We start from the raw sequence: 16,874 nt of genomic DNA on the forward strand, positions 1-16,874 counted from the left end.
AGCGCCACGTGACGGAATGAGCTCCTGTTACTTGCCCTACCTCCTGCTTGCCTAGCAGTTCAAAAGCATGTAAATGCAAGTAGATAAATAGGTACCACTTTGATGGGAAGGCAACAGCATACTGTGCACTTCAGCATATAGTCATGCTGGCCAAATGACCACAGAAGTATCTTTGACCAATGCTTGTGAGGACAATTAACCAGTGGAACAGCTTGCCTCCAGAAATCATGGACGCTCCATCACTGGAGATTTTTAAGAAGAGACTATACAGTCACTTGTCTGAGATGGTAGGTTCTTCTGCTTGGGGCTGGACTAGAAGACCTCCAGAAGATGTAAATTAGCTTCCAGTGTTGAAATGTGTGTGCATATACACATGTACACATATGTGTGTGTCCATCTGTATGGCACAATGAAGAATTTCTGAAATAATAATAGTAATAATAACAACAACAACAACAACAACAAGGGAAAATAATGAAAACTGAAGGAATCAAGATGCTCCACGGAAATAACATTAAGAGTCTGGATGAGGAAGATTACTACAAATACTTGGGTATCCTTCAAGATGACAACATCAAGCACACTGAATTCAAGAAAAAGATTAGAGGTGAATACATAAAGAGAGTGAAGAAGATCTTAAAGTCCAAACTCAATGGAGGAAATACCGTGAAGGCAATCAACACCTGGGCAATTCCAGTCATTAGATACACAGCTGGAATAGTGGACTAGAATCAAGCAGAACTAAAAGCAATGGATAGGAAGACCAGAAAAATAATGACAATGAAACATGCCCTTCATCCATGCAGTGACATTGACAGACTCTATCTACCAAGACAAATAGGTGGACATGGAATGTTGCAAGTACATCTGATGGTTGAAGGAAAAAAAATGGCTTTGGAAGAATATCTGAAGGACAATGATGAAGATGCACTGAAATTAGTATATCAGGAAGGCTTACTGACTACTGGAGAGACCAAACTGGCCGACAAGAAAGACCAAATGAAGAACAGAATAGAGGCATGGGAAGACAAAGCACTACATAGCCAGTACATTTAAAAAATAGCTGGGAAAGCAGATAATAACAAGACCTGGCAATGGCTAAGAGCAGGAAAGTTGAAGAAAGAGACTGAGGGATTAATTCTGGCTGCACAAGACCAAGCCTTAAGGACAAATGCATACAAAGTCAAAATTGAGAAGACAGCAACAGACAGTAATTGCTGCCTATGCAAAGAAGCTGAAGAAAGAGTGGACCACCTGGTAAACTGCTGCAAGAAGATCGCACAGACTAACTACAAGCAGCGGCATGACAAAGTAGCAACAATGGTGCATTGGAAGATCTGCAAGAAATATCATTTACCTGTAAGCAATGATAAAGTTAAACTGCTCTGGGACTTCAGAATTCAAACAGACAAGCACCTGCAACATAACACCCCGGACTTAACAATTGTCGATAAGAAAGACAAAAGATTCTGGATAGTGGACATGGCAGTGCCTGGAGACAGCAGAATAGACAAGAAAGAACTGGAGAAGATAACAAAATACAAAAACATACAAATAGAAATAGAAAGAATGTGGCAAAGGCACGCAAGGGTAGTACCAATAGTAATAGGCACCTTGGGTGCAATTCCAAAACAACTGGAGCACCACTTGAAGACCATTGACATTGACAAATTCACTATTAGTCAATTGTAAAAGACGGCCTTACTAGGAACTGCTTCCATCCTGCAACAATACCTGTAATACCATCAAACATCCACATCTGCCTATCCCAGGTCCTTCGTAAGGACTCGATGGGTAGACAAAAATGCCAAATCCAGTCTGAACATCTGGCTGACTGTGCAATGATTAATAATAATAATAATAATAATAATAATAATAATAATAATAATAATAATAATAATAATAATAATAATAATAATAATAATAAAGTTGGAAGGGACCTTGGAGGTCATCTAGTCCAACCCCTTGCTCAGGCAGGAAACCCTATACCATTTCAGACAAATGGCTGTCCAGTCTCTTCTTAAACACTTCCAGTGTTGGAGATTCACAGCTTCTGGAGACAGGTTGTTCCACTGATAAATTGTTTTAACTGTCAGAAAATTTCTCCTTAGTTCTAGGTTTGCTTCTCTCTGTGGTTAGTTTCCATCTGTTGCTTCTTATCCTGCCTTCAGGTGCTTTGGAGTATAGCTTGACTCCCTCTTCTTTGTGGTAGCCCCTGAGATATTGGAAGATTGCTATCATGTCACCCCTCGCCCTTCTCTTCATTAGACTAGACGTTGTGTTTGCAGTTTGTCTTGTTTTTGTTTTCTGCTTTTATTTACAGAGATTATATATTTATGATTATTTTCTGCCTGTAATGTAAGGGGATATCAAGTCTAAAAAGATATGATTTGCTAAGATATCTAGCAATTTTATGACACCAGTGAGCTTAAAAATTATAACAATTTCAGAATCAAAGGGAGAATGTGGTTTTGCTACATTGATCTTCTGAGGATAGCCTGTGATTGAAATACAGTATTAACCCCAGCCTCCCATGTACCCATTTAAATCTGAGAAGACAGGTGGGAGTCAGAAGTATCCATCTTTGGAAATATGCCAGTAAGGTATCCACCAACTTCGAGATAATTTGTCTGAAACAGGTTTGGTCCAAGACAGGATTAGCCATTTATTTTACAAAGTAGTTTCCTTTATGTTGATATTAATCTGTATATTGTATTTTTTAAATTTGCCCTGTAAACCGCCCTGAGTCCTTCGGGAAAAGGGCGGCATATAAATCGAATAAAATAAATAAATAAATAAATATAAGAGGAAATGTTGGAGGATTTTTATTAGAATACATATATTCTAATACATTTGTGGAACTAGAGGATTCGGTGGTGAAATTCACATGTTCAATGGTATTGCTCACATTTATATAGAAAACTTTCCAACTTCAGTCTTTGGCATCTCCAGTTTTTCTGGGCTGAGGGTACCTACTGTACTAGGAATCAGTCTCCAAAAGATAGCTGTCATTCAATAAAGAAATGGACCATATGTACTATTATATTTACATTAAACACTAGTAATTTATTTAATTCTAGTAATTCTAGAATTCACTAGTTCAGTTCTAAGTTAATTTTAGTTAACATGGTCATTCCTTGTGTATTTAATAATTAACTTCTGTCTCATTAAAGATTATAATTGGGTGAATACTTTCAGAGGAGACTCTATGGATCATTCTCAAGGTCTCATGTCTGATTTTGGAGACAAATGGTAAATCTTTGTATTAAAAAGATCAGGCAGCAAGTGAGGGAAATAACTTGCTTGGTAGCCTAGCAAGCTGCTGCTTGTCAAAATAAAAAATTCAGAGTAATCAATTATAGTCTGAAACGTTGAGAGAACTGCTGTCCTTTTGGAATTGAACCTTTTCGTCCAAGATTGCTATACATTCTGTGATTCAGCTATATGAATTAGGTTAGCTTTTGATAGGAACAAGACATGAATAAACACAGTTCCTTCAAAGTGTAGAAAGGCATGTCTCTGTATTTATTGATGAAGAATGCTTTTCCAATATAACAAAGATCTATTACATATCAGGTAAATAATTGAAGTGGTGCTGCTGGAAATCCTAAACCCAAGGTCATATTGGAGATGATACAAGCAATGCAGGATAAAGGATAGGCTGTAACCAGTAAAAGGGGACCGGCTGTGAAAGCATTGAACAGTAGACATAGTCAGAAACATTCACATGATACCTTGGCTGTTCCCATTCTCATCACTGTGTGAAATAAGAGGCTATTATATTTCACATGCCTATTAGCCATCTGTCATAACAAGACTGTATTGAACAGAGAGCAGTGTTTTAAAGGCATCTCTTATCCAAGGTCCAGGTAACATTCTTTGCACAAAATTGAGGTGCACTAATCTATTCCTGACCGTTTTCTCTATTGTTTCTTTTTCCCCCACAAATGCACATTCAATTAGGGCAAGGGTCTCTATTTTCGTCAAACTTTATGATTGGCAAAGAGCCATTTTACAGTCTTTACTGTTGTAAACACAAATACATATTCATGGGAAAAAGAATGAATTGTTGTTGAACACAGCAAGCAAATATATACCCAGGTTTTTTCTTATTTGTCACATTAAAATAAATACAAATCCTATTACCTTTGGGCTGATTATTCTATAAAACAAAGAGAACTACTTGATTTTGAAATCTAGTTTATTCTTAAAATGTGCACAATAATAAGCTCTTATCATGAACTAGAAGTTTAAGCTATTTATTCAAAGAATGCAAGTGGTCCAAAGTATGGAAACATGAGATGAAGAATCAGTGTAGGTTATCTTGTTTCAAGTGGAAAATGCTGACAGCTGTAATCAAGCTTGCTTTAATGTATTATGGCAGGTTCAGGCTGGTTTAGAAGCTTATGCTGTTCTCTGACAATTTTCTTTTCTGTGAAATAATATGAAAAATAACATTGTGTTTCCCTTTATACTTTTGAGCATTTTATTAAACAAGAATGAAAGAAGCTGAAAGGGTGACTAAAAATAAGAGAAGACAAGAAGATCCAGTTTATGGTGAATGCTCCAACACTGGAGGTTTTTAAGAAGAGACTGGACAGCCATTTGCCTGAAATGGTATAAGGTTTCCTGCCTGAGCAGGGGGTTGGACTAGATGACCTCCAAGGTCCCTTCCAACTTTATTATTATTATTATTATTATGTTGGGTCCATCATGGAAGTTAAATCACTTATGCTGTCATGGGGTGGGGTAGGGATTTTATGGTTGTTGTTTTTTTATGTTGTGGATTTTAATGTTGTAACCTGCCTAAAGTTACCTGTGCTTGAGTTGGGTGTCCACATATAATTTTGTTTAATAAATAATAAATAATTACTTCATTCATGAGCCAGGTTCAATTGGCCTCTGTGTACCAATTATTGATTTTTAGAAATCACAGATTCTAGTTTTCTGGTTTAATGAGTAATTTGGCACAAAAATTGGTAAAGATGGCAAAGAAAAAAAGATACATGCACTAGAGATAATTAGTGTGCATTAAAATGTTTGGGGATAATTTGCTACAAGAAAGTGCTAAAAATAGGGGGAAACAGAAGGTAAAGTGCATATGCACTTTTCTGAAATGTATCTCTAATATTTCTCCTCAAGAGTCTATGTTACATTGTAAGGTAAAGGTAAAGGTTCCCCCGCACATGCGTGCTAGTCGTTTCCGACTCTAGGGGCCGGTGCTCATCTCCGTTTCAAAGCCGAAGAGCCAGTGCTTGTCCGAGGATGTCTCCGTGGTCATGTGGCCGGCATGACTAGCACGGAACGCTGTTACCTTCCCACCGTAGTGGTCCCTATTTTTCTACTTGCATTTTTACGTGCTTTCGAACTGCTAGGTGGGCAGAAGCTGGGACGAGTAACAGGCGCTCACTCTGCTGCGCGGCACTCGGGATTTGATCCACCAAACTGCCGACCTTCTGATCGACAAGCTCAGTGTCCTAACCCACCATATAGTTATAATCTAGCTTTATGTCTGTTCAGATTTCCTAGTTTTATGGCTATTAATTTTGAAAATGCATGGATAGGCTCTGCTGAAACTCATGAATGTGGCGGTGTAGAGGGTAGCAATATTCCAACAAAAATCTCTGTGTTGAGCCAGGAGCACCTGCAAAGAAGAATATTAGGATAAAATAAGACCATATTTCCAAGTCCACTAGGTTACACCATTCCACTACTTTCCTTAACTGTTCTGTAATTTCACACTATAGGTAGTTTGCAAAGTTGAGAAGAAGGCAACAGCAATCCAATTCTATGTTATTTTCCAGACGAGAACATGGAAGTGTCCCATGCAGTCACCGGAAACTAAACTGAATTTGTAGGAGACATTCTCTTTTTATTTATTAGCCTGTAACATTCTGTTCCCATAATTCATAGTTCTCTTTTGTGTTTTGCCATTCCAGACCTTAGACATAGTCTAAATTTACTGAAAATCCAAATTGTTTTATGTGCATTGTGGGCTTTTAGGCAAAGGGATGAAAACCTATCATAAAGAACCAGTGTGTTATAGTGTTGTTAGCTCTTTGAGGTAGTTCAGACAAGAAGGACTGCTTGGAATATCAGCACTATTTTTACTATAAAACTGTGGGTCTTACTCCTGGCTCCCAAGGTCATCCCTACATCAAAAGTGGCTAAGTTGTTGGACCGGCACCCGAGAGACCCAGATCCTATCTACCTTCAGCCACAGAAGTTCTGTAGGTGACTTTGCATAAGTGACGCTCTCTCAGCTCAACCTACTTCACAGGGTTGTTGTGGGGGGAAAATAGGCAGAGGCAATGCAATGTATGCAACCTTGAACTACTGTATGAAATGTAGAATATAATTTTAACCAATAAATTTGCTTTAGGAAATGAATACTGTTTTTCCATCCTAATTATTTTAATTATAAAATGAACAATTTTTGAATTTTTAATAACTGAACCAATTGCAGTTGAACTTTAAATTAGACAAAACATCTATAGATTTTATTAATAATGGACCTAATATTTAACTCTTCTCATGGACACGACAATATGTTCTTTCCATTCCCAGCAGAGGTCATAACTGAAGAGAGGTTCATTGTATGTTGGCATGTATGTTATAGTTTTCCCATTCTGATTTTGTCCTTAAGTAACAAATGGCTATTCCTAGAGAAACTTTTCCATATAGATTTATATAGTAGTAGTAGTAGTAGTAGCAATAGTAGTAGTTGGAAGGGACCTTGGAGGTCATCTAGTCCAACCCCCTGCTCAGGCAGGAAACATCAGGAGAGTCTGCAAAATTCTAAAATCAAAGCTGAATGCTGGAAATATACCGTATATACTTGAGTATAAGCCGACTCGAGTATAAGCCGAGACCCCCAATTTCACCCCCAAAAACTGGAAAAAGTTATTGACTCGAGTATAAGCCGATCCGCCGTTCTGCAAGCCTCTGCCGCCAGCAGAGGCTCGATCCGCCATTTTGCAAGCCTGAATACACAGGAATACCCTGTGTGGCCGCGGCTCGTCGGCAGGTCTCCGTTCCTCCTGCCGACCTTTGGGGAGGTTTGGGCGCCTCCCCAAACCTCCCCAAACCTCGGCAGGTCTCCGTTCCTCCTGCCGACCTTTGGGGAGGTTTGGGCGCCTCCCCAAACCTCCCCAAACCTCGGCAGGTCTCCGTTCCTCCTGCCGACCTTTGGGGAGGTTTGGGCGCCTCCCCAAACCTCCCCAAACCTCGGCAGGTCTCCGTTCCTCCTGCCGACCTTTGGGGAGGTTTGGGCGCCTCCCCAAACCTCGGCAGGTCTCCGTTCCTCCTGCCGACCTTTGGGGAGGTTTGGGCGCCTCCCCAAACCTCTGCAGGTCTCCGTTCCTCCGCGCAGACCTGCCGACCTTTGGGGAGGTTTGGGCGCCTCCCCAAACCTCGGCAGGTCTCCGTTCCTCCTGCCGACCTTTGGGGAGGTTTGGGCGCCTCCCCAAACCTCCCCAAACCTCGGCAGGTCTCCGTTCCTCCTGCCGACCTTTGGGGAGGTTTGGGCGCCTCCCCAAACCTCGGCAGGTCTCCGTTCCTCCTGCCGACCTTTGGGGAGGTTTGGGCGCCTCCCCAAACCTCGGCAGGTCTCCGTTCCTCCTGCCGACCTTTGGGGAGGTTTGGGCGCCTCCCCAAACCTCCCCAAACCTCGGCAGGTCTCCGTTCCTCCTGCCGACCTTTGGGGAGGTTTGGGCGCCTCCCCAAACCTCCCCAAATCTCGGCAGGTCTCCGTTCCTCCGCGCAGACCTGGCGACCTTTGGGGAGGTTTGGGCGCCTCCCCAAACCTCGGCAGGTCTCCGTTCCTCCTGCCGACCTTTGGGGAGGTTTGGGCGCCTCCCCAAACCTCCCCAAACCTCGGCAGGTCTCCGTTCCTCCTGCCGACCTTTGGGGAGGTTTGGGCGCCTCCCCAAACCTCCCCAAACCTCTGCAGGTCTCCGTTCCTCCGCGCAGACCTGCCGACCTTTGGGGAGGTTTGGGCGCCTCCCCAAACCTCCCCAAACCTCGGCAGGTCTCCGTTCCTCCTGCCGACCTTTGGGGAGGTTTGGGCGCCTCCCCAAACCTCCCCAAACCTCGGCAGGTCTCCGTTCCTCCTGCCGACCTTTGGGGAGGTTTGGGCGCCTCCCCAAACCTCGGCAGGTCTCCGTTCTTCCTGCCGACCTTTGGGGAGGTTTGGGCGCCTCCCCAAACCTCGGCAGGTCTCCGTTCCTCCTGCCGACCTTTGGGGAGGTTTGGGCGCCTCCCCAAACCTCCCCAAACCTCGGCAGGTCTCCGTTCTTCCTGCCGACCTTTGGGGAGGTTTGGGCGCCTCCCCAAACCTCCCCAAACCTCGGCAGGTCTCCGTTCCTGTTTGGGGAGGTTTGGGCGCCTCCCCAAACCTCCCCAAACCTCGGCAGGTCTCCGTTCCTCCGCGCAGACCTGCCGACCTTTGGGGAGGTTTGGGCGCCTCCCCAAACGTCCCCAAACCTCGGCAGGTCTCCGTTCCTGTTTGGGGAGGTTTGGGCGCCTCCCCAAACCTCCCCAAACCTCGGCAGGTCTCCGTTCCTCCGCGCAGACCTGCCGACGTTTGGGGAGGTTTGGGCGCCTCCCCAAACCTCCCCAAACCTCGGCAGGTCTCCGTTCCTGTTTGGGGAGGTTTGGGCGCCTCCCCAAACCTCCCCAAACCTCGGCAGGTCTCCGTTCCTCCGCGCAGACCTGCCGACCTTTGGGGAGGTTTGGGCGCCTCCCCAAACCTCCCCAAACCTCGGCAGGTCTCCGTTCCTGTTTGGGGAGGTTTGGGCGCCTCCCCAAACCTCCCCAAACCTCGGCAGGTCTCCGTTCCTCCGCGCAGACCTGCCGACGTTTGGGGAGGTTTGGGGAGGCGCCCAAACCTCCCCAAAGGTCGGCAGGAAGAACGGAGACCTGCCGAGGTTTGGGGAGGTTTGGGGAGGCGCCCAAACCTCCCCAAAGGTCGGCAGGTCTGCGCGGAGGAACGGAGACCTGCCGAGGTTTGGGGAGGTTTGGGGAGGCGCCCAAACCTCCCCAAACAGGAACGGAGACCTGCCGAGGTTTGGGGAGGTTTGGGGAGGCGCCCAAACCTCCCCAAACGTCGGCAGGTCTGCGCGGAGGAACGGAGACCTGCCGAGGTTTGGGGAGGTTTGGGGAGGCGCCCAAACCTCCCCAAACAGGAACGGAGACCTGCCGAGGTTTGGGGAGGTTTGGGGAGGCGCCCAAACCTCCCCAAACGTCGGCAGGTCTGCGCGGAGGAACGGAGACCTGCCGAGGTTTGGGGAGGTTTGGGGAGGCGCCCAAACCTCCCCAAACAGGAACGGAGACCTGCCGAGGTTTGGGGACGTTTGGGGAGGCGCCCAAACCTCCCCAAAGGTCGGCAGGTCTGCGCGGAGGAACGGAGACCTGCCGAGGTTTGGGGAGGCGCCCAAACCTCCCCAAACAGGAACGGAGACCTGCCGAGGTTTGGGGAGGTTTGGGGAGGCGCCCAAACCTCCCCAAACGTCGGCAGGTCTGTGCGGAGGAACGGAGACCTGCCGAGGTTTGGGGAGGTTTGGGGAGGCGCCCAAACCTCCCCAAACAGGAACGGAGACCTGCCGAGGTTTGGGGAGGTTTGGGGAGGCGCCCAAACCTCCCCAAAGGTCGGCAGGAAGAACGGAGACCTGCCGAGGTTTGGGGAGGTTTGGGGAGGCGCCCAAACCTCCCCAAACAGGAACGGAGACCTGCCGAGGTTTGGGGAGGCGCCCAAACCTCCCCAAACGTTGGCAGGTCTGCGCGGAGGAACGGAGACCTGCCGAGGTTTGGGGAGGCGCCCAAACCTCCCCAAAGGTCGGCAGGAGGAACGGAGACCTGCCGAGGTTTGGGGAGGTTTGGGGAGGCGCCCAAACCTCCCCAAAGGTCGGCAGGAGGAACGGAGACCTGCCGAGGTTTGGGGAGGTTTGGGGAGGCGCCCAAACCTCCCCAAAGGTCGGCAGGAGGAACGGAGACCTGCCGAGGTTTGGGGAGGTTTGGGGAGGCACCCAAACCTCCCCAAACGTCGGCAGGTCTGCGCGGAGGAACGGAGACCTGCCGAGGTTTGGGGAGGCGCCCAAACCTCCCCAAACGTCGGCAAGTCTCCGTTCCTCCGCGCCCTGCCTGCCTGCTTCTTTCCGCTGCGGAAAGAAGCAGGCAGGCAAGGCGCGGAGTTTGGGGAGGTGCGCGCGCACCTCCCCAAACCTCCCCAAACTTCGGCAGGTCTCGGACGGCGGTGGCTTGGGAGAGGTGCGGGCGATCCCGGAAGCACCAAAGCCTCGGCCGCGCACAAGTCCTCGGTAAGTTTTTTTGTTGACTGGAGTATAAGCCGAAGTGGAATTTTTCAGCCCAAAAAGTGGGCTGAAAAATTCGGCTTATACTCAAGTATATACGGTAATTAAAGCCATTAATACCTGGGCAGTCCCAGCGATACGCTACCCAGCTGGAATTATCAACTGGACTTTGGCTGAATTGGAATACCTAGACCGGAAAATGCGCAAACCTTTGAACATGCACCACGCTCTACATCCACAAAGTGACATCGACAGGTTGTACCTGCCAAGAAGAATAAGGGGTAGAGGGCTACTGCAAATCCACCAAACTGTAAAAGAAGAAAAATGAAGTTTGAATGACTATGTGAATCAAAGTACAGAAAAATTGCTGCAGGCTGTGAAAACAGAGAGCACTATAAAAATAACAGAAACAAAGGCAGAATATAAGGAAAAACGGCTGGATGACAGATTAAATAGATGGAAAACCAAAGCTTTGCATGGACAGCATTTGAAAAACATTGAAGGAAAATGTGATAAAAACTTGACATTGGCATGGCTTAAGATGGGAACTATCAAGAAAGAAATGGAAGGCTTAATACTGGCTGCTCAAGAACAAGCACTACAAACTAATGCCATGAAAGTGAAGATACAAAAATCTACTGACAATCCAAATTGCCGACTTTACAATGACAAAGTTGAAACAGTTTCACATTTAATATGTGAGTGCAGCAAAAATTGCGCAAACTGATTACTGTTCTGTACCAGCCTGCTACCGGCCCTGCAGAAAAGGCAGGGACAACCCCTTTTACAAGAAGGCAAGAGGCTGGAATTACGCCTGCCAAATTTATTGCTACAAAAACAAATAGAAAAAGACACGAACCAAGAAACAGGAGCTTTTCAAGCGGTTGCCTTCAGCAAACCAGCCCTCCCACGCATTCCCCCTTAAATACAGTTCAGGGCGTGGCTTCTCTCTGCCTCCTTCCGAGGAGCCCCATTGCCTTCCTCTGTTTACTCCTGATTGACTGCCTCCTGCGTCGGGAGTCCTTGAACAGGGCCAGCTGTGGGTCATCTTCATCCACGCTGTCAGGCTCACACAGCTGGGTCTGCGTCATGACCAGGTGAGAGGGGCCTGGCTGAGGGCTCTCATCAAGCTGTCCAACCCCCTCAGCAAGCTCTTCAACACCCCCCTCCTCCTCCTCTGAGTCGTCCGACCCAATTGCCGAACCCACAGGCTGAATCACAACAATTACAAAGCTAGACATGATTGAGTTGCTAAACTAATCCACTGGGCATTGTGTAAAAAATATGACTTGCCTGTGTCTGAAAAGTCGTAGTAACATAGGGTGGAAAAAGTTGTCAAGAATGAGAGGCTGAAGATCTTGTGGGACAAATTGCCATTTGGAACACAATACGCCAGATATCGCAGTCGTAGAGAACCGAAGCATACAGTTGATTGATATTGCTGTACCAGGTGATGCCAGAGTCAAAGAAAAAGAACTGGAAAAAATTATGAAATACCGCGACCTGGCCATTGAAACTGTGCAATTATGGATGAAACGTGTAACAGTGATACCCATTGTCATTGGGGCACTGGGAACTATGTCCAAAAACTTTGCAAAATACATCAAGAAATTGCAGCTTCCTGCAATAACTCCAGCAAAGCTACAAAAAACTGCGCTACTCAGAACATCTTACATTTTAAGGAGATACCTGGTTGATACTTAGGATGGTGGCAGCAACCCGTGTCAACCATTAGTGCCAGTCAATTTGAGTGTTCAGTTGACTGAGTTTCATGTTTAATAATAATAATAATAAAAGGTGGAAGGGACCTTGGAGGTCATCTAGTCCAACCACCTGCTCAGGCAGGAAACCCTATACCAGTGATGGCGAACCTTTTAGAGACCGAGTGCCCAAACTGCAAACCAAAACCCAGTTATGTATTGTCGAGTGCCGGATGGGTGTGACCATTGGGTGGGTGTGATCCATTGGGTGGCCAATTGGCTGGGCGTGGTTGCAGTGGTAATGGCAGAGTGGGTGGGACAAAAAAGTTCAATCAATTCCAACTTTGCGAGATCTTTTTTTTTTTCCCGCAAGAAGTTGAAATTGATTGATTGATTGAACCTTTTTTTTTGCACACTGCAGCGGAGGCCTAAAGCAAAAAGGTTTTATAAAACCCAGCTGAAGGCCTAGGACTTGGGCGACAGCGCACGTGCCCACAGAGAGGGCTCTGTGTGCCACCTGTGACATACGTGCCATAGGTTCGCCACCATGGCCCTATACCATTTCGGACAAATGGCTGTCCAGTCTCTTAAAGACTTCCAGTGTTGGAGCATTCACCGCTTCTGGAGGCAGGTTGTGCCACTGGTTAATTGTTCTAACTGTCAGGAAGTTTCTCCTTAGTTCTAGGTTGCTTCTGTCCTTGACTAGTTTCCATCCACTACTTCTTGTCTTGCCTTCAGACACTTTGGAAAATAGCTTGACTCCCTCTTCTTTGTGGCAGCCCCTGAGATATTGGAACACTGCTATCATGTCACCCCTAGTCCTTCTCTTCATTAAACTAGACATACCTAATTCCAGCAACTGTTCCTTATATGTTTTAGCCTCCCGTCCCCTGATAATCTTTGTTGCTCTTCTCTGTACTCTTTCCAGAGTCTCAACATCTTTTTTACATCGTGGTGACCAAAGCTGGATTGCTGAAGAATCCAATGCATTTCTGGTTTGCCAGGCTTGTTTTTCACTCCAAATGAAATGTTGCCTATGAACAAATCCAACTCTTCCTCCTAGCCTTTTTTCCCCCAGGACAAAAATCAATACTAGTAGAACTGCTTTTCAGCAAGGTATTATTGACTTGTTGTCCTCCACTGTCAGTGTAAATAGTGGGAGAAAGAGTAATGGAGGGTGGGAGCAGAACCTGAGTGGAGAAATATGTGGAATGGAGTATAAGCATACTTTCTGAAGTAGTAAAGCTCATATTTTATAATTACATCTTCAGCTCATGTGGGAGAGCAATGCTGATAAGAAGACCTGATCCATGCTAATTGTCAACTGACTGTGTGCTTTTCAATGTACTACATCATATGGGACTCCGAAGACTCAAGAGCTTCCTTAATCTTTGGCAAAAAGATTTCATGAAAATGATAGCCTTGGGTTAGTGAATTACTGTAGCAGTTTGACACCTTAGAGTGATGATATCAACTTTATTTAACCTAATTATTAACACTTTTCTTTCTTTTTTTCATTTTTAGATGACATCTATTTGGAGCAGAACATTTCTTCTCTTTTGCTGAGTCAAAGCACTGTGGGTAACAAGACACACACAGCCTTAAGTGAAAGCACAAGAGATTCCAGGGCAAATACAGTGTTTCCTGAGTTGTCATCACCAGTAACCACTCCTTTTGAAATGACCTCATTGGACCAAGAAGCGGGGAGCAGAGCCTCAGTTCAACAAAATGGACCAGTACTGGATTTTTCAGTAACAAGCAATGAAGCCATCTTAAGTGATGATAGATTTATTAGTTTAATTTCAAATGCACAACAGACTCCTTCACTGAAGTCTTTTGTAGAAGACGATCATTTGGGTTCTTATCCAGTAAAGCCAACTAAAGAAATACTACAGACTTTATTGTTAGCACCTTCACTAGCTGTCTCCTCTTTGCCACTTGATTATGTGGGAACATTGCAGACAACTTTGCAAAGGGCTGCCTCTGCCCCCCATATTTCTCTTCCGCACTTGAAATCTTTTGATGAGACAAGTATTGCTCTAACTCCATACAGAGACTTGTTGATGCCTCAGACTGACTTACATTCTGTTGCATTAGAAATGGCAGATGCAAGTCCTGGAAAAGAAGGGGAGAATTTGCCATCTTATCTTTTCTCTTCAACTTCTTTGCTTTTTGATACTATTATAGAACAGTCACCTACATATGTCAATACACAAAGCACTTACAGATATCCTGAAGCTCACTATAGTATTAACAGCAGTTTAACTGGGACACTGGGTCCAAAATATTCATCTGTCCTAAGCATTTTTAAAGAAAGTCCTATTTCATTAACAGGGGCAACTATGTTTTCAACCCACTTTCCTTTTATTTTTCCTCATACCATTTCCTACACAGAGGCAACTGCTTTCAATACTCCTTTTAATGAGATGTTTTTTACACATGAGCTTTCCCAGAAATCCTCGAGAAATGAAGCATCAATTTTTCCCAGCCACTCAGAAAACAAACTCAGTGATTCCAAAAGTCCAGTGCCTTTCACTAAACCACACACGTCATGTTTGTACTGTGACTTCATCTCAGCTTCTCCAGAGTCATTTTTTTCAATGCGACCAACAGAAAACGAGGTGGGTTCAGGCGAGTATGATGAGACACTCTCATTTATGGTCTCTGATGTAAAGAGTGTTGCATCGCTTACATCAGAAATTAGTGATTTCTATGATGTGCCTGAATCTCCTCCTGAAATCTTTGATACTAGTTTTCCATCAAGACCTGTTGTTTCATTTTCTTCAAGATTTACTGAACTCTCTGAGTCAAATTCTGTGGAAATTAGCCTTAAAAGTATATTTACATCTATTCCCCCTTCCCATTTTTATAGCCAGTCTTCTGAAATTATTTCATTGGAAAGCAATCTGGTTAATTTCTCCTATTCTGTGTCTGAATTAGTTATAGTAGAATCTAGTACAAGTATTTTGGAAAATGTGTTTTCTAAAGTGGCTACAATTTCTCCAGAATCTGTCTTCATGGAGACTGTGAGTGTACCATCCATGACAATGAGAAATTCAATTTTGCTAGAAACATCTGAATTTATGCCGTCAGAAACCACACATCTATTTACCACAGCACTAGAGTACTTTTCCATAGAGGACTCAGCTGTCAGTAGATCAGACATTGTATCCAGCCTTTCATTCAGACCCTTTTCCTTTGAGTCAACTGACCTGTCTCATTTTTCATCTGCTGCAAAAACATCTTTTCTAGCAATGCCAAGTGATTTATCAACACTTTTACCTCATATTTTGCCCACACTCCTTCCATCATCTGTGCTTTTTGACAATTCAGCTGGTTGGAGTTCAGTTGAGCAACCAGCTGTTCACATCACAAGTATGGAGGCTTCTCAAGTCTCATGGCAAAGTTCATTTTTTAATTCAAGCTCATCTTCTTTTCCAGTTATGCACAGTTCTGAAGTAATGCCATCATCACATTTCTATGTGAACTCCTCAGTCTTACTAGAACCAACATCAATCTTGATGGTAGAATCTGAATTTTATTTTACCTCAGCTTTCACAGAAGCTACCTCTCACTTTGAGTCTTATTTCACTATTGACACCATGTTAACACAGCAGCTATCTGTGTCAGCTTCACAGCCTGTTTTCACCAGCAACATCTATGGGGATGATACACATGTGAGCTTGTGGTTCACATCATTTCAGTCAACCCCTGTCTTAACATTTTCACCTTTTTTGTTAACTACAGCTACCGTTGAAGATAGTGGTGCTACTGCTAATTTCAGTCCATTTTCTTCCTTCACTGAGGTACCTTCAGATTTTTTAAAAACAACTCCTTATACATCGTTGTCCACAAATATGAACAGCAATGTAATTTCACCTACTGGACCAATGGTTATAGAGACACCTTCATCTGTGAATACTGCAGTTGAATCTGAAGTTCTAACAAAAACAAGCATGACTGAGCATATTAGTATGACAGCCTTTACTGCCACCACTTCTAGTAGCAAAATAGGACTTTCTTCAGTTACCAGCAGTACATCAAGTTCATCTACATCCTCTTCAACCTCTATCTGGACCCCTACCCAGGTTACAGTGGCAACCAGTCCAACTACCACAACTAAACAGCCTTATGTTTGTGACATTACAGTCCCTGATAATTATCTGGTAACAACTGGTAAGAGATTTTCTTATTTATATTTCTTATTAAATATATATTTGTACCACACTTTTATGGCATTAGAGTAGAGGTAAATGAACTGATATGATGGAATGCAAACCTCTTGAACAATGCATTAACTTTGCTGCTGTATTAATTTATTTTTTCATATAATCTAGTATTTCTATTACTTAAATGCTGCACCTAATAGAGATTGATTGGGGAATAGAACATTCTGGAGAACTCTTAAAATATTCTATGCTAGACCTCTTGTGGACCATCCCATTCCTAAAGTGCTTCAACAGTTTCTGGGAGTACATTGGAAGTGACTTGAGTTGTCCCAGATTTGGAATTCTGGATGAAAAAAGCTTGTTCTGGGGTTATGTAACCTTCTACCCACTTCAAACCAGTTCCAGTTTAGATGACTCAATTCCAGTTTGATTCACTTCCAAAGGCTACTTCCTTCTGTTCAATTTTAAAAAGTCAACCTTTCCTAAGCTCTCATCATCCTCTGGCATGTAGGAACTACAATTTCCAGAACTCTATGCTAACCTTTTAGACACTGCAGTTCCAGTATAACGGGATAGTTCTAAATTAATAAGGTTGCTGTAATGCATATTATTATTCTTTGTCTCATTTAAAAGTGTTGAAAGTATATAGAATTCTGTCAAAAAAGGGATAGGCTTAGCTATCAGGATACGTTATG

At 44.3% G+C, this 16,874-nt stretch overlaps 1 protein-coding gene across 1 annotated transcript in view; it reads left to right on the forward strand.

The window, feature by feature from the left end:
• The window catches only part of KIAA1549, a 118,931-nt gene that overhangs the window by 40,714 nt on the left and 61,343 nt on the right, over nt 1-16,874 (forward strand). Inside the window, exon 2 of the mRNA XM_081330358.1 lies at nt 13,535-16,186. Coding sequence (XP_081186484.1) covers nt 13,535-16,186 — 2,652 coding nt within the window. The remainder of the gene's footprint in view (nt 1-13,534; nt 16,187-16,874) is intronic.

The sequence above is a fragment of the Vipera berus genome, assembly GCF_964194415.1.
Source record: "Vipera berus genome assembly, chromosome: 6".
NCBI lineage: Eukaryota > Metazoa > Chordata > Lepidosauria > Squamata > Viperidae > Vipera > Vipera berus.